Below are 19,283 nucleotides of genomic sequence, written 5' to 3'. Positions count from 1 at the left end.
AAGTACTGTGAAGGCACAAGTTGCTGCTGTGTGTTGTCTGGTCTATGTATTTGAAGAATAACATCTATGTTTGCATTCTTAGCATTAACTTAAAAACATTCACCATGGGAACAGGACTCTGAAAAGGGTGTGCCTTTTTCTCCCGTTTTCAATATTCACATTACAGTATTTCTGTATGCAACAAAGCTCTAGACAGTATCCAGGCTTTAAATGGAGAGGGTTGCATCTTTGTTGTCTACATAGAGATGTTAGCCTCTTGGTCACAAGTGACTGCGATCTATAGACTATTATGTACTGACAGACCACTAACTGTGAAGCAGGTGGGATAAAAATCAGCATCTGCAAATCAGAAGCATGCTTCTATCCTAGAAGAAAGTGGAATTTTCTTTGCAGGTGTGGGTGGCGTAAATAACCCAGGAATAGAAGTACCTTGAGGATTTGTTCACTATTGAAGGTAGAGTAGATAAACTACCGTGCAGTAAACTCTGCCTCTGTAAGCCAGTCAATCCCTGCCTAATGTTGAAATCTTGATATTTCTACTGTATGTTTCTTATACATACCATAAATAGTGTTACTTTATCGCATTAAAAACCTCTGTTAGCTACCCCATGTTTTTGATCTGTACATATTTGAAATAATGTAGTTGTTTGTCATGTCAGGTTATATCCAAGGATTTGTATCTAGCAACAACTGTTTTTCATTTGTTAATATTTTCATTGTTTAATTTATTGTTACTAATTTTATTGTGAATGATTAAGAGTGTTCGCTTTGTAATTCAGGTATCAGCTGAGTCATAAGACGAAACTGTCGGTTTACTAGTCTGTATGTGTTCCCATTATCACGTATAATAAAGATTGAGATCATAGATACATACATCAGATATGAGTTTCCTTTAAAGGGGAGATGAGGTCACTTTGTGTACCACAGTTCAGGCCTTCACTATCTGGGAGTATTTTACAGTACAGCCACTGTTTCTTTGTTATGTGCAGAGTTAGTTAACTATTTTGGAAACCTTGCAAGGGTCTCACCTGGGTGCCTCCTATAGGAGGTGTACTACACTTGGCCCACTGGGAAGATGTGCCAGGGTTGCTCCAGTTTGGATGGAGTTACTGTCTCATTTTGTCTGGACACACTGTGCACCCCATAGAATGAATAGGAGACTGTTGCTGGGTGCATAAACCTTTACTGTATACTGTTCAGATTGTCTCTACTGTAATCTTCACTAGAAAACATTTCCTTGAAGATGGATGGATGATGAACTAATTATTTCAGCACTCATATTATGCAGAAGTCTGTCTTCTTGCATCACATCTAGCTGTTTGAATTCTGAACATTTTTTTGTGTGTGTGTTTGTTGCCTGTCTGGCATCTGTCTGCCTTTTTATTTGCCTTTTCCTAGAAATTATATGCATGTTACTAAAGTTATTTTTTCTCTTGCTACAGGGCCAGTATATATTATAACTGAATACTGCTTCTATGGTGACCTGGTCAACTATTTGCACAAAAATAGGGACAGCTTTGTGAATAGACCCTCAGAGAAGACAAAAAAAGACCTGGACATCTTTGGCATCAATCCAGCAGATGAAAGTACAAGAAGGTAAGAACAAGATATTTAATACCTGTAGTGCTTTACAGTAAACAGGGCAGCCGCAGTGGTGCAGCGGTTAGCATTGCCACCTCACAGCAAGAGGTTCTCTGATTCGATTCTCAGCTGGGGTGCCTTCTGTGCGGAGTCTGCATGTTCTCTCTGTGGTCACGTGGGTTTCCTCAGGGTGCTCCGGTTTCCTCCCACATCCCAAAGACATGCTGTTGGTGGATTGGATACTCTAAATTTGCCCTAGGTGTGAGTGCATACATGTGTACCTTCTGTGGAAGGTTGGGCACTGGGCTGGCAACTCGACACTGTAAAACTCCACTGCCAATCATGAGTGGACACGTGATCTGCTGTGGCGACCCCTAAAGCTGGAAGAAGTGCTTTACAGTAACCAGTACCACTGATCTGGGGTCCTCTCAGTTTAATGGTCCAGGGTTCAGTGTTGACTTCCAGTGTCTGTATGGACATTGCATATTCCCCACATCTGTGTAGATTTTTGCCTAGTACCCTGGTTTCCTCCCATCTCTCAGAAACTTCTTGGTTCATTAGTTGCACTGAAATATCCGTGCATGGCTGTATCTGAAAATGATTCACGTAGCAACCAGCTCACTTAGCTCAGCTGGTCAACAAATAACAAACAAGTAAATGATTAATTTAAGTTATATGTTTGGCATGTATGCATATAAGTGAACTATGCACTTGGCGAGTATGCACATAAGTAACTAATATATGTGGGATGTACGTACATACGTGATGTATGTGGGATGTATGCACATAAGTAACTAATGTATGTGGGATGTATGCACATAAGTAACTAATGTATGTGGGATGAAAAAAAAATAGTAAAATCCCATGATTGGAGGAACTCCCTGGTCAGCCTCAGTAAGAAGCTAAGATCCCTCATAAAATCCTCCAAAGCTAGTTACAAAAACAAAATCGCCACTGTTTCTTAAGACAACCACAAAGCATTTTCTAGCTGTGTCAAGAATCTCAATGGCAACACTCAGATCTGCTCTGAGTTACAGCACAATGGCACTAAATATACAGAACCAACTGATATTGCCAACATCCTGACAGATAGGTTCAGTGCTAACTTTACCCCCCCTCTCACCCCCTAAAGGGACCATCTCTATACTGGAAGAATGCAAAGTTCCTGTAATTATGGCTGCACAAGTAAAAACCACACTCTCCAAAGCCAAGAACACAGCATTTATGGGACCTGACAACATCCCAGGCTGTGTTCTACATGAACTACAGAATGAACTGGCACCCCACCTAAGTACTATGTTCAGTAATAGCCTCACCTCAGGCTTTGTGCCCACTGAATTGCACACAGTGACGGTTATCCCACTCCACAAAGGGGGATCCACCACAGACCCCAGAAACTACAGCCCCGTTAGCCTGATGAGCCTATGGAATGTATCATCATGGAACTTATAAACAAAGACATTGATAATCTCCAAACTCTGGACCCCACCCAGTTCGGGTTTGTAAAAGGCAGATCATGTCTCCTAAACCTGATCGATTTCTTTGAGGCAGTCACCAAAGCCGTAGATGAGGGTAAGGTGGTTCACACAACCTATCTAAATCTTGCCAAGCCTTTTGACACCATCCCCCACTCTGGAATCATAGATAAACTCACTAAACTAGGTATAAGTCCCTATGTCACAAGATGGCTTGCCAACTGGCTCACTGACAGAACCCAAACTGTGAAAGTAGCAGACTCCAAATCCAACTTCAGATCAGTGACAAGTGGAGTACCACAGGGTTTAGTCCTGGGTCCTCTCCTGTTTGGTATTTACTTCTCTGAAGTACAGGCTAACACAACAGGTCTTTGGCTAATGAAGTTTGCAGATGACTGCAAACTAGGAGCCATAATTGAAACTCCTAATGATGTGGACATCCTACAAATGGGCCTCACTGAGACAGATGCCTGGTGTCAAAGCCATGGCCTCAAGCTCAATGCCAAAAAGTGCAGTGTCATCCCTTTTGGTAAAAACTCTGTACCCGTGAACTACCACATAGGCAGTAGTCTACTTAACATTGAAAGTGTGATAAGAGACCTTGGGACATAGGTAGACAGTAGTCTCTTCATTGATAATCACATCACCACAATAGTTAGAAAATCCTATACGTGGCACACCTCATCACAAAAGGTTTCTCATCCAGGAAAAAAAGAGGTAATTGTTCCTCACTACTCATCACTCATTAGACCCATTATAGAGTACAATTCCCCTTTTGGTATGTACCTCACAAGACATCTACAACAACTGGAAAGGCTGCAGAAATACTTCACAAAGAGGATTAGCAGGCTCAAACAGATGCCATACACAGACTGTCTCAAAAAACTCCAGCTTTACTCCGTCGCATATCACCTACTCAGAGGCGATCTCTGCTTAACTTGCAAAGCTATGACAAACCTAGAGCTGTTGGACATGCTCCGCTTAAAGAAATCTCAATCCCTCTGAGCTACATGCTCTAGGAACCTAAACATTGTCACCACAATAAGCAGAACACGCTGAAGAAATGGATTCTTGTCCCAGAGACTTCCCATACTCTGGAACAGACTACCTATCTATATCAAACATAGCTCCTCATTAGCACTCTTCAAGAAAAATCTTGATGATTGGATGGGAAATAGGAAATTCACCCCGGGGATCACTTCTGTGGCTCTGCTCGACAGGGGAACAGGAAAATAATTTTCTTGGGTGGTGAAAGCCAGGGTACCTTTTTGGCTAGGCTTATATAGGCCCTAGGGCTAATAGCCTAGTACCTACCTATGAACCTATGAATGTATGCACATAAGCAATGTATGTGGGTTGTATGCATATAAGTACCTAATGTATGCAAGGTGTATACATGTGCATCAGCTGCTCTAGTAATAGGAAGCTCCTGTGTCTGAAGAAGCACAGAATCAGCACTGACAATGTAGAAGATGTTGCATTTCAGAAGGCCAGTGTTCTGAATGTACAAAAGTGCATGTGCAAGATGGGAACAGTTCTGCAAAACTGGTAGCAAGGAGGACAACTGCGTGACATCTATGTGTCATTATCTCAGACATTTCAAAACAAGAAATCTATACACCAACAAGGTAACTTAGGCAATGTTATGGCATGTGCACTTCATCATGGTAATGTGATTCTGCTGTCATGGATCTGATATTTAAAACACAAAAGAGACAAGACTCGTCCATACTAATGTGGTAGCATTCAGCTGTTGAAACCTTTTTGTAGAGTGAATAAAAACATTTGTCATATCTCACGTCTCACTTTTCTTTTTCATTTGCTAGTTTAAACTCCTAGCCATCAAATGAGATACACAATATGCAATTCTTTTAGATGCATGTGCATGCATACAGGTATGTTTCTTCTTTTCAGGGGTTCACAGAGAGTTTGTTTGAATTCTTCACTTTGTGGAGAATGGGTTGTAAAGGCTTTTAGCATTTTTTATTTGAAGGGGTTGCTATAATGGGAAGGCCATATTCAAGCTGAGCAAATAAAATGACTTTGCCAGCTGCTGCTTTTTGGTCAGAGAAGGGACATTTAGGGACTCTTCTGCCCCGGAAAAGAAAGTAGTTGATTCTGATTCTTCTTTTTTCAGTGTCGTGTTAAATGTTCAGGGGTTGGTCTAGACAGATGTCCAAGTATGTGAAGGAAGTTCTTGCATCATTTATTCTTTAAGTCCTGTAATTTTCTAAGTGATTGGGACTTCAGTGAGTTAATGTATTATTCCAAACAAGACAGCTTTTGTATTAGAGGGATTCAGAAGTAGTTTGCTGGTATTAATGCAAATGGTTAAAGAGTAGAGGTCTTTTCGAAGTTAATATATCATGGAGAGTGATGAAACTAAAAATATTGCATCATCAGCACATAAGTAGTAACTGGGGTAAGTCGCTGGGAAGTTTGTTAATGAAGAATGAGAACAGCAGGGAGCCAATACTAGAGCATCGAGGAACACCCTTAAGTAGGGAGAAACGGAGATGGAACAATCATTTTTAACTTTAAAAAGTCCGTTGAAGAGAAAGTCCTTAAACCAAAAATAAATGTCTGGATTGATTCCTAAATCTAACATTTAATTTAGTACAAGTAATGGGTCATCCAGGTCAAAGGCTTTTGTTAGGTTCATAATTACTGTGGCTGCAAGGAAAAGAGAGCAGAATGTGGAGAAAAAAGTGTGATATTCTTCCAGGTATGTTTCTAATGAAGACACTCATGTAGCGTTGTCCTATATAGTTAGCATTTCCCTTTACTACAAATGGTAAGCACATACGTATAAACACCTATGCTTGTTTTAAGCATTTAGTAGGAATGTTATCAGTGTAAAGAAAAAAACACAGTGACAATAGGGAGTGATGTTTTAAAAATGCCGTACTAATGAATAACTCATTTATTTTCAGCTATGTCATTTTGTCCTTTGAAAATAATGGAGATTATATGGACATGAAACAAGCAGATTCAACCCAGTATGTTCCAATGCTGGAGAGAAAGAATTACTCCAAGTATTCAGATGTTATGACTTCCTTGTATGACCGACCTCCATCACACAAGAAAAAATCTTACACAGGTGAGGATGTCTCAAATGTATTTAGCTGCTTTTGTTTTGCTTCACAACTTTACCTAACATTAGCCTAACAGATATGCTCACTTATATGTTTGCAGGCAGTGTCTGTCTACTAGTTTTCATAGGTTTGAAAGCAGAAACAATGTTATGCATTTCTATTAAGTTTAGATAATATTATTTTGCGCAGGTTTGAACTTGTGATTTCATTGATTCATGTGTTTCCAATAGCAGTATATTACAGACTACACTGTTAATTATTTCATGGTCTGGTACAATACAACTGCACTACTAGTTATTTTATGGTCTGGTGCATTTGGCTGCAGTCTTCTCTTTCTAGTGGGCTGCAAAAAGTTGCAAAAGCTGAAGGATGTAATTAAATGGAATCTGTTGAACGTTAAGTGTTTAAATGGCTAGGCGAATGCAAAGCTTGCATACTTTGACTTTGGTGTTTTATTTTCTCTCAGTGTTGGAGACCTTATTCACATTTGATCTAATCTGCGGTCATTTTGTATAGTATGTCTCACTGTAACTACACCAACTGCTGCAAAAAGAACTTAGTGATTAGAGACTGTGGATTGCAAATGGACAGGTCTCAGTTTAAGTACAGATTCCCCCTTTTTTAATTCTCTTTAGCACATACTTATTTAATCATGTGCAGGGAATACGTTTCAAGTCCTCCTGTATCACAACAAGCTAAACAGAACAACTTCACATTGATGGAAAAAGTGAATGCACATTTCAACACATAAAATCTGAGCACCACGCAATCAGACCGTATCTGTTTTGAGATTAAGATGCCTGTTAGTATGACAAATCATAAAATGGTGAATTAAACTTTCCCCAATAAGCAGTACAGCCCGGTGAGCTTAATAAATACATCTTTGGCTATCTTAGTCACAAGTGGTCCACCTGATAAGTCTTTTCAGCATTTTATTACCTTTCTGTTGCTACTGCTGCTGATCTATGAGATCTGCTAACTGTGATGACAGACCTTAGTGAAACATCAGGCATGAGGAAGGACCATTTTCCTTAGGGGTCATCTTTGTCGATCACTATAAACTTACCTAATTGCCTAAAAACAGTAGGCACTGCCATTTTTGTGTTCTGCTTACTCTCGGATTAGATGAATTACTTTGTGTGGTTCTCTCTACCCTGGCAGTCATCTTTTTCTGTTATTCCATCATCATGATCTCAACTCTTCTTTTAGCCTTTTTTTTATGCTTTACAGAAAAGTTAAAATTATGCCAGAATTCCCTTCTGCTGCTAAGAGTACCCAGATCCCCAGACACTTACTGTGAGTTACTTTGTTGATGGTTCTTGTAGTTGTCAGAATTACTTTACTTTTGAACACTGGACTTGCCAAAGGCTTTGATTTAATTGGTTGCAGCACTGGATTACCTCTACTGCTGGTCCTTACATGGCTAATATTAAGGCCAAATGTCAAGATCTTGTGAGTAAACTGCAAGGCAACTGTCATGCAAATTTCATTTCCTTCCTTTGATATTATATGTTCTCAAAGTATGCAGATAAAGCCTCAGTTTTTAGCCAGTAAGATTTAGCTGCTACATTATGCAGTCTTCTGCTAAGGTGTAGGGTCCGACAAACAAACAAACAAACAAATGCATGAATGGGTAAATGAAGGAAAGGTGATTGTCAGCATATATCAGCTCCCCCAAAAGTTCCCCACATGCAGACATGTTTAACACGGCTATATTTGCATGCTGTTTAGTAACACAGTACTATTGTTGACTGAGATTGCATGTTAGTTGATTTCAATGAACATAATGGAGCCTACCATTTGAGCTACATGCCAGTTAAACCATAACCGGTAGTAATGACCAAAGATAATAACATGCTACAAAGTGCTGCTTAATGCCTTCCATCCTGATTTATCATGTCTGCACAAACATGCATACATATACCAAACTTAGAAACAGCAGCCTTCTACAAGTCCAAGTAGGTGCTTATGGTCGAAACAGGATTTGGGCTGCTGGTTTCTGCCCTGATCTGTCCATGAATACCTCTTCATCATATGAGTGTGAGAAGCAGCTTAAATATAGGAAATTATTTTGGACTGCAGTAGAAAACAGTAAATGATATCTGGTTAGACTGATTTTCATAAAAGACGACATCTTTGATTTACTTGGTAATAGCTTTCTTTTTGTTCCTAAGTTTATCCTCAAATGAATACTAAGAGAAAGCAAATGACAGTTGCCACAGGTTAAGAGTTTCTGAATGAAACAAACAAACACACACACACACACACACACACACACACACACACACACACACACACACACACACACACACACACAGTTTACATTCATTTGATCGAGCACACACTGCTCGATTGGGTATAACACCGACTTTTATGCTCGAATCTTGTAATGCTGAATGGTTGGAATGTCATAAACAACACCGAATTCGACATTTCCAGCTGCTCTTACCACCTAAGTGAGCACTACCATGGGTCAAAAAGGGGACGATATTTTGCAATTTGCAACTCTTGCAATCGTTTTTTTGAGATTTTGCCGCACTGCTTTCGACAATACCTGATCAACCATCCACCGGCCGATCAAATGCATGTATACCCACACACAAACACACACACACACACACGCGTGTCTAAGTCTGACAGGATTGAGGTTTGCAAACTAGTAGTGTTAAATATAGGAAAGTAAACAGTCAATGCAAAAATGATGCAAACATAAATCAGAAAGTATCATGAGACAGCAAGGTAATGATCACACTGACCTCAAATATACTTTCATGCAAGTTAAAAATATGTTTGCTTCTCAGACGGAAGCATTACACGTAATGGAAGTTACAGTGATTCATTTACATAGCAAATGTGATCTGCAGTAGCTTCTTTACTGGCTTTGTTCAAATACACTGTAAATAAATCCTCCTCTGTGGGAATACTTTGACCCGGGAATTCGGCAGTTTTACTCTTCCTTCAGTAAACAAACAAGCAGCTTCACAGTCATGTAGGCTTATAGAAGGCAGTTCTGCTGAAATAAAATGTCTGTAACCAAGACTGGTCACACTCTTACGTTTCCATTCAGATTCTGACTTGTTATCATGATGCAGGTAGTGGACCAATGTCATACAGGTCTTATCAGTAAGTTTTAAAAGTGAAATTCATTCTCCAGCCCCGGGGGGGGGGGTCTTCTTTCTGCCTTTCCTCACATTACCTTAATTCCCACAGTCCAACCCAAATGGTAGAAAAAAAGTCATACAGACAAACCATTCAGAAAAAACCTTTAAGAAAAAAATGAGCCAAGCTTGAGTCTTTACCATATAATAACTTAAATCTCCTGTAGGGGAGACCCATGGGATATATGGAAATGAGTCTTTACCATGTAATAACTTAAATGCCCTGTAGGGGAGACTCATGGGATATATGGAAATGAGTCTTTACCATGTAATAACTTAAATGTCCTGTAGGGGAGACCCATGGGATATATGGAAATGAGTCTCTACCATGTAATAACTTAAATGTCCCGTAGGGGAGACCCATGGGGTATATGGAAATGAGTCTTTACCATGTAATAACTTAAATGTCCCATAAGGGAGACCCATGAGATTTATGGAAATTAGTCTTTACCATGTAATAACTTAAATGTCCCGTAGGGGAGATCCATGGGATATATGGAAATGAGTCTTTACCATGTAATAACTTAAATGTCCTGTAGGGGAGACCCATGGGGTATATGGAAATGAGTCTTTACCATGTAATAACTTAAATGTCCCGTAGGGGAGACCCATGGGATATATGGAAATGAGTCTTTGCCATGTAATAACTTAAATGTCCCGTAGGGGAGACCCATGGGATATATGGAAATGAGTCCTTGCCATGTAATAACTTAAATGTTCTGTAGGGGAGACCCATGGGATATATGGAAATGAGTCTTTACCATGTAATAACTTAAATGTCCTGTAGGGGAGACCCATGGGATATATGGAAATGAGTCTTTACCATGTAATAACTTAAATGTCCTGTAGGGGAGACCCATGGGATATATGGAAATGAGTCTTTACCATGTAATAACTTAAATGTCCTGTAGGGGAGACCCATGGGATATATGGAAATGAGTCTTTATCATGTAATAACTTAAATGTCCTGTAGGGGAGACCCATGGGATTTATGGAAATGAGTCTTTACCATGTAATAACTTAAATCTCCTGTAGGGGAGACCCATGGGATATATGGAAATGAGTCTTTACCATGTAATAACTTAAATCTCCTGTAGGGGAGACCCATGGGATATATGGAAATGAGTCTTTACCATGTAATAACTTAAATCTCCTGTAGGGGAGACCCATGGGATATATGGAAATGACTTCTTAAGTATATACCAGTGCTACAGGACCTTCAGAAGCCATATATATTTTTTCATTACAGCAGGACTAAATGTTCGCACATTCATCAGTTATGGTTTTTTTCATATAATACTTTTGTTTATAAATATGCAGAAATACAGGACACCTTGATATGTTTCATTACAATATTTGGCTACATTTAAAAGTTACCACAAGTCTTACCAAAAATAGTTAAACATAATGCCCTTTGATTATTATCGAAAAGTTGACAGCATGTGACACAAATACAATATCTGTTAATGGAGCTTTTTGTTTGTTTTATGTACCACTGCAAACAGATAGTTTGTATATTGAGAAAAGCACATCTTTATAGTCAGAAAAACATTTTAAAGAACATGAATTATTGACTCTCTAAACTCACTATCACTGAATATATTTAATAGGCCAACAAAAGTACACGTCTGACTTAGAAAATATTTTTTATATTAAGGCATACTTTAATTAGACACTGAAGTGAGAAAAGCTCTTAGAACTGTTATTGGTTTATTTTCTTCGAATATGATAAACTCTGCAGTCTAGCATACCTGAGGTCGATTCATACAAACTGTACTAGTTTAGTGTGTGACTGACCAAGTTATGTATCCTCTACAAGGTTCTCTTTGTAAAAAGAACAGATAGTTTTGTTTGGTATTATCTAGCAAAGAGTACAAAAATCACAAAGAAATTGCTTTGTATGTGTGTTTAGCTTTGCTTTTACCACAAATCCAATTATCGTGCAAGTGCAGGTTTGTGTAACTTTGAATTTACTACACAAAACGTTTTGTTACTCAGTCGTTTTCATTTTATTTGGCAGAGTCCGAAATCAAACATCTGTTATCTGAAGACACTTCAGAAGGTCTCAGCTTCATAGATTTACTGAGCTTTGCTTATCAGGTGGCAAAAGGAATGGAGTTCTTAGCTTCTAAAAATGTAAGTATGTCATTTTGTAAAGACTACCTTAAAAGATTTGTGTTATCAAGACAAAACCACAACAACATTACAGTATGGATTTGCCTGTTCTGTTCTTAAAAGACTATGTTTTAAATCTACTACATCTGGTACCTCACCTGTGTGGCAAAACTGATATACAGGGATAACCTGTATGTTGTAGACATGCATGCAAGACAGAAGTAAAGACACCACACTAATGGAGGGACTTAAGTTCTGTAGGTTTCAGAAGATTATTTGACTGTTTATTGACTAGATCAGCATACAGTAATAAGAATGGCCTAGGTGAATCAGTTTATGCACTATGCTTACAATATTTAGAAAATAAACCAACTGTTACACATATTGACTTATCTGAGTTGTAGTGTAAACAGACCAAAAACTTTTTACCAAGTTTTACTGTAATTACAACTTCTGAAGAGTTAGTGACAAAATTGATGGTCATATGTTGGAAGGATCTAGAACATCTATTTACAACAAAATTACATGAGTATCTTTAAAGGATATTATCATCAGAAATGTACACAACAGAACAATAGAATTGCCCACAGTAATGGGTAACCAATGCTACCCAGCAGTACGCTTCCCCCATATCAGTAATCCTAACCCTAAACCTAACCCCAAAGCTAAGCCTAACCTTAACCCACCCTAAAATGTTATTGTTAACGTAAAGTAAAAATATCAGTTCAAATCCAAGAGAGCCAAAGCCACACAGCCAAAAGCTTTCTCACCGACCCAACTAAAGCCTCACTTGCCACTACTTATCTCCTCCCCACACTTCTTTATGGTGGTCCCATCCTTACTAACCTTCAGGCATCACAAAAATCAAAACCTGAGCAGTGCTGTAACAAAGCTGCTAACTTTGCAGCAAATATCCCTGTCAAAACCCACCACTGTATAGCACTAAAAAGCCTAAATTGGTTAGAACTACCATATCAACTTATGTAGCTCCTCACTACCTATACAATTATCAAGAATCCATTTGTTTGTCCAGTACTAAATAACATTCTACACAACTATGTTCCTAGTTAGTCATTATGATCCAATGACCAAAATCCTGTCTGTCCACAAACCTATCAAATCTGTTGGGCATTATTTGTACTTATACCATTTTACTAGGGCCTGGAACTCCTTATTTCTATCTGTCAGGTCAACAACCTCCCTCCCATCCTTCAAAACCATTCTGAAGGACGTCCCAGCCAAAAGCTGGCCATGTTCTTGTTCAACACCAGGATAAACTATATCCCTAAATGTGGACCAATCCCTATTCATACCTTACATCTCCTTACTCGCCCTTCTTCACCACTTCCTTATGTCTATCCATTTCTCTCCCCTTGACTCTCTCTAAATTTATACCATAAACTTGCTTTTCTTTCATTTTATATTGCAATTCCTGTTTGCATTATATTATCATCCCTTTAATTTCTCTGTAAACATGCTAAAGTTTGTCTGACTCTTTAATTATTGTCATATAACTTGTATCTACTCAACTAATGTTTTCATATTATGTCTAATTTGGTATAATTATTTAAATTGTATTTGTTTTTTTTTATATTATTTTTAAAGACTGTAAAAGTATTATTCTTAAAATGTAATACTGTGGATCCTTTCTCCCTCAGGCCTCTGTTGAAAATCGTCTCCTACCCAGTCAGACTTTCCAAGTAATCAAATATCAATAAGTAAATAAATAAATAAATCAATAAATCAGAACCCAAACCCAGCTCTAGACTTAAATTAACTTATTCATATAATTACTACACTATCCACATTTGACCAAATGTCACTTATTTCAGATGCAACATTTGCACAGATTGAATTCAGCCCAGCAAGCTCAATGAAACCATTTTCAACAAAACTTCCTAAAGAATAAGGGGTTTGATGTCATATAGAAAAATCCAGGTCATGTCATATTACAGGGCAGTGAACTGCAAGAGCTTGGAAGTTAGTTTTTATTTGGGCATGGCTATTAACTAACTGTTTGCTGTCCTTATTTATAAACTTTAAGTTCAATAAACTTCACAGTCCATTCTGTGATAATATGAATATTAGACTAAGGCACAGAGGGGATGATTTAATGAAACAGTGAAATGTAATAATATATTAGACTTTTCTCAATTCCTTATTCCTTTGCCACTAATTCCAAGGACAACCACAAAGCATTCTATAGCTATGTCAAGAATCTCAATGGCAACACCCAGATCTGCTCTGAGTTACAGCACAAAGGCATGAAAATTACAGAACCAACTGATATTGCCAACATCCTGGCAGATAGGTTTAGTGCTAACTTTACCCCCCCCCCCCCTCAAGCCCTAAAGGGCCCATATCTATACAGGAAGAATGCAGAGTCCCTGTAATCACAACTACGCAGGTGAAAGCTGCACTCTCTAAAGCCAAAAACACAGCATCCATGGGACTGGACAACATCCCAGGCTGTGTTTTACACAAACGTCAGAATGACCTGACTCCCCACTTAAGCACCATGTTCAATAGTAGCCTCGCATCAGGCTTTGTGCCCACTGAATGGCGCACAGCAACAGTTATCCCACGCCACAAAGGGGGAGCCACCACTGATCCTGGGAACTATAGACCTATTAGCTTGACGAGCCTGGTCTGCAAAGCCATGGAAAGTATCATCATGGAACTCATAAACAAAGACATTGGTAACCTCCAATCTCTGGATCCCACCCAGTTCAGGTTTGTGAAAGGCAGATCATGCCTCCTGAACCTGATCGACTTCTTTGAGTCAGTCACCAAAGCCGTAGATGAGGGTAAAGTGGTTCAGACAGCCTATCTTGACCATGCCAAGGCTTTCAACACCATCCCCCATTCTGGAATTATAACTAAACTCAATAAACTAGGCATAAATCCCTACATCACAAGATGAGTTGCCATCTGGCTCACTGACAGAACCCACACTGTAAAAGTTGCAGACTCCAAATCTGACCTCAAACCAGTGACAAGTGGAATACCACAGGGTTCCGTCCTGGGACCGCTCCTGTTTGGTATCTACTTCTCTGAAGTACAGGCTAACACAGAAGGCCTCTGGCTAACGAAGTTCGCAGATGACTGCAAACTAGGAGCCATAGTCAAGTCCCCAAATGATGTGAACATCCTACAGAAGGACCTCTCTGAGACAGATGCCTGGTGTAAGAGCCATGGCCTCAAGTTCAATGCCAAAAAGTGCAGTGTCATCCCCTTTGGTAAAAACTCTGTACCCATGAACTACCACATAGGCAGCAATCTACTTAACACCGAATGCGTCATAAGAGACCTTGGGACCCAGGTGGACAGTAGTCTTTCCTTTTGATAGTCACATCACCACAGTAGTCAGGAAGTCCTTCTACATGGCACACCTCATCATAAAAGGGTTCTCATCCAGGAAAAAAGAGGTCACTGTTCCCTCTACTCGACACTCGTTAGACCCATTATAGAGTACAACGCCCCTTTTGGAATGTACCTCACAAGACATCTGCAGCAGCTGGAAAGGCCACAGAAGTACCTCACAAAGAGGATTACTGGACTCAAACAAATGACCTACACTGACCGCCTCAAAAAACTCCAGCTTTACTCCGTAGCATATCGCCTACTCAGAGGTGATCTCTGCCTAACATATAAAGCTATGTCAAACCCAGAGTTGATGGACATGCTACACCTAAAGAAATCCCAATCCCTCCGAGCTACATGCTCCAGGGACCTAAACCTTGTCACCACAATAAACAGGACATGCTGGAGGGATAGATTCCTATCCCAGAGACTTCCCATACTCTGGAACAGGCTACCCATCTACGTCAAGCAAAGTTCTTCATTAGCACTCTTCAAGAAAAATCTTGATGAGTGGATGGGAAATAAGAAATACACCCCGGGGATCACTTCTGTGTCTCTGCTCATCAGTGGCACAGGAAAATAACTTTCTTGGGTGGCGTAAGCCAGGGAACCTTGTTGGCTAGGCTTGCATAAGCCCTTGGGCCGATAGCCTAGTACCTACCTATGAACCTATGAACCTATAGAGAGTAAATCAAATCCATTTAAGAAGACTAGTAACAATATGATGACTGTATGTGTAAATTCATGACTATATAACATAACATGCAGTTTGCAGTAGCATATTACTTTACGCAGTGAATTTAACTGTGTCAGACATGTCCCGGGTAGTTGAACACATTTGCATGGTGACATATGGTGAGGCAGATGCAGGGTCAGATGTGATTTCACTCTGACTTGGGAGGGATCTTGGATGATTCCAAGCTGTGTATATGAAGGAAGCCACATCACCTACTTGGCAGATAATAAAGAAAGTCACACTTACATGCAGGCCCCTCATTTGTCACGGTAGATGGAGAAAGTATTCATTTTTTTATCCTTCAGGTACCGAAGCATGCAGCAAGTGCTTCATAAGCAATGCCTGGCTTAGATGAAAAAAATACTGAAAAAAATAGTGACTAGTGTCAGTTTGTGCAAATTTGCACATAGTCAGGTTTGATGACGTCATATGTACTACAATATGTATTAAAAAGCTATGATCTCAGTACAATATATGCTCTAACTATATAAAATGCCTTTTGTTTTGCTGTTTAGGCAGGATTTAAGTACCACTGACATAATAATATAATGATAGTTCCATCACTTTGTACAGGGCACATGCTAAAATGTGTAGCTAAAAATGCAAAACACCACTGTATTAGACTAACTACCATTGTTACTTAGTCTGCTTTGTGATGTATCAGAACCATAGAGCGTTACTGTAAAAGCCACTGAAAACAAGCTCCTATGAAGTGATACAAAGCAGTAGAAGAAGTCTAATAAACTAATCAGGCTGTACGTTAAATATGATTTAGTCAAGGCTGTTCCCAAAGTCTGCGAAGAGAGTATTTTCCTTCTGTCTTTATAGGCCCCAACTGAAAGGCATTTCCTGTCTGGCTAAGTCAGATAATTCCCAAAAAAAATAAAAAAAAGTGGGTGTGGTGGAACAAAATGTGCTGCTGCAGGAAGACTGAACCTTTTTTTTTTTTGACAATCTGTACATTCTTAAACTGAGAGAAGAGTGTGATTTGGACAGCACAGCTGAATCCTGTCAGTTCAAAGTTACCAACTGTGTAAGAAGAAACACAGGAATTCTGTTATCTTTATTTGTAATCCTTTGCTGAAGTTGTTGCCAGTATAGAACACATGAATACTGTTATCTTTATTTGTAATCCTTTGTTGAACTTGTTACCAGTATAGAACCCACCACACAGGGGAATAATGCACAGTTTTTGAAGTATCCTGCACCACATTATTAATGTAGGTATTGGTAGGTAGGTGGGCCAGTGATGAAAAGCAACAGGGCACCAAGCACCACACTAGTGAAGGCTGAAGGTATGGCATGATGAACAACAACAGGGAGGACTTGTCATAGGCTCTGGTGTTCTGTTAGGTGAGCTGTTGGAAAGATCATGTTCAGACTGTGAATAGAGAATGTGTCCACAACCAGCACCTGTCTGGAACATCAAATTGAAGTTAAGTGTAACCTCTTATTTCAAATCCAGAAGGTTCAGTTCTGGTAACAGCCACCCAAGACTAGACTGGTATGACTAATTCCAAGGTTTCATGGTTCTATTAATACTAAGCAACCAAGATATCGGTCTTAATTGGGAGTAGGTTTTGGTAACTTTGCCAGCATCAAGAACTCATCTCAGAGAGGCAGGCATTCTGGGTACTTAATGCCTCATCATACCTATGTACAAAAGATTACTATGGTTTGCTGTTATCCATACAAATTACCTCAGATGGTACCATTATTTATGTTTTTTTAGTAAACACTGCATACCTGAGGTGTAATAGAGTGGTAACACTACTGAACCCTGTGTCATTTTAAAAGATTCAGAAAAACGGCAATAGAAATGAATTCCAGGTTATTTAAACTTTCATTTATGTACAGGTAGAAACATTTGAACACCCTTCTCTGTGGATAGCATGCAATACACAGAAACGTCAGTGGTCCAGCATGTTAGATGCTGGGCAGAGGTCAGGATAGTCAGAGTACAACAACCATTTTAATGTTTCATCAGTAAAAGGGCATTCAGCACTCATAATAAAGGCTGTTTCAGGACTGTATTACTATGCCTTCTTGAAAAAAAAATCCAGAAAGGAACAGTTCCATGAGATCATGTACAGAAGGTAGATTATTAAGCTGTGCTAAACAACATCAAAAGAACGGATGTGAATCTAAAGGTGGTAGGGTGAAGTAAGTGTGTACAGAGATGACTTGTTGAACTGAATAACTTTCTCACTTTCTTTAAAATAAGCAGTAAAAGCAGAAAAAGTTACATAGAGAACTCTGCACAACCAAATCTGCTGATTGAATAAGGGCTTCAAGACAACTCAGCAGAAATGAAGTGGGCACTAGGTTTAAACTAAAGGGTAGGGGACATCAATAATTATTACCAATTTTGTACCAACAGACCTGAAGCAATCTCTGGTAGGCTTACTGGTTACAGTGACTAAAAAATATAGATCACCAGCTGCAAAGCTAGAAGTGCCCTAAGTCTTCAGATGTGATTCAGTAACAAATACTAGGCCAGCAGAGCAAATCAAGTACACATTAAAAGTGGACATGTTTCTGACAAACTGTGTGTTATACAACATTTCCCTAAAAACGACCTGAGTTTCAGCTTAGCTACCTCTCTCTTCATCATTAGATTTGACAGGTCTGTGCACCATCACAGAATAAAAAGCTTTGGGGTACAGTTACCAAGCAGAGAATAGCCTTGGGGTACAGATACCAAGCACAGACTATTAGCCTTGGGGTACAGATACCAAGCACAGAATATTAGCCACCAAGCACAGAATATTAGCCTTGGGGTACAGATACCAAGCCCATGATATTAGCCTTGAGGTACAGATACCAAGCACAGGATATTAGCCTTGGGGTACAGATACCAAGCCCATAATATTAGCCTTCGGGTACAAATACCAAGCCCACAATATTAGCCTTGGGGTACAGACACCAAGCACAGAATATTATGTTCCATTGCTTGCTCATGTCAGTGCAGTCAGTAGAATCCACAGGCAGAATTTTGTCATTTGCATATTAAGAACAATGCACTATCCAGAGAGCCTTGTACAAGTTCACTATCTCCAGGGAGAATGTTACACTGAGAAGGTCATAGGTCCCTTGGTAGTAAGGAAAAGGGAGTATTGTTGTCAAGCATGGTCTTAACCATAGCAGATAACAGTGACAGCAAATTGTTCTACAGCTCTTGTTTTGTAAAAGCAGATATAGCACTCCCAAAGGCAAATGTGTCTTTGTCTATATCTACCTCTATCTCCCAATTTATCTCTCTATATCTATCTACCTATATGTTTGTGTATATATCTATATCTATCCATATATATGTATACACACACATGTACATATTCAAATACATATACATGCATATGTGCACACATGTGCGTCACTACATCACCATCGTTCCCTTGCCAACATGAGTACGTCTAAAACTAGTGTTATTTCAATCCAACAAGCAGTGGCATGTACTGCCTTTCTTCAAACAGAAATTAATTACAGAAATGGGTACATGGTTGTAAGTTATTTAGAAAGTGATTTACTAGATATTTTCCTGTTTAATAAAAACTAACAAGAAGCCACATTCAAAGCCTGAAGAAGTCATTACTAATTTGCTTTGTAAAATAAACAGAGAATTGTGGTTTGTTTACTATTTGCAAGTGGTGCATTAATTATTAGTGTTAACTCTTTTGATTAGAGAAACTCAGTTGTTCATACTGCTATCCTTTTTGTTGTTGTTTTGTTTGTTTTTCATTTTCTTCTCCATATTCTCCAC

The 19,283-nt window shown here is 39.1% G+C and overlaps 1 protein-coding gene across 2 annotated transcripts in view; it reads left to right on the top strand.

Moving 5' to 3' along the window:
- The window catches only part of PDGFRA (platelet derived growth factor receptor alpha), a 125,482-nt gene that overhangs the window by 81,727 nt on the left and 24,472 nt on the right, over nt 1–19,283 (top strand). For both annotated transcript variants that reach the window (XM_044061431.1, XM_044061432.1), the window contains exons 15-17: nt 1,443–1,596; nt 5,990–6,156; nt 11,330–11,445. In XM_044061431.1, coding sequence (XP_043917366.1) covers nt 1,443–1,596; nt 5,990–6,156; nt 11,330–11,445 — 437 coding nt within the window. The remainder of the gene's footprint in view (nt 1–1,442; nt 1,597–5,989; nt 6,157–11,329; nt 11,446–19,283) is intronic.

Source organism: Protopterus annectens, chromosome 2.part0 (assembly GCF_019279795.1).
Source record: "Protopterus annectens isolate FY-2018-M chromosome 2.part0, PAN1.0, whole genome shotgun sequence".
NCBI lineage: Eukaryota > Metazoa > Chordata > Ceratodontiformes > Protopteridae > Protopterus > Protopterus annectens.
Note: the sequence above shows the minus strand (reverse complement) of the source record. Positions and strands in the feature narration are given on the sequence as shown.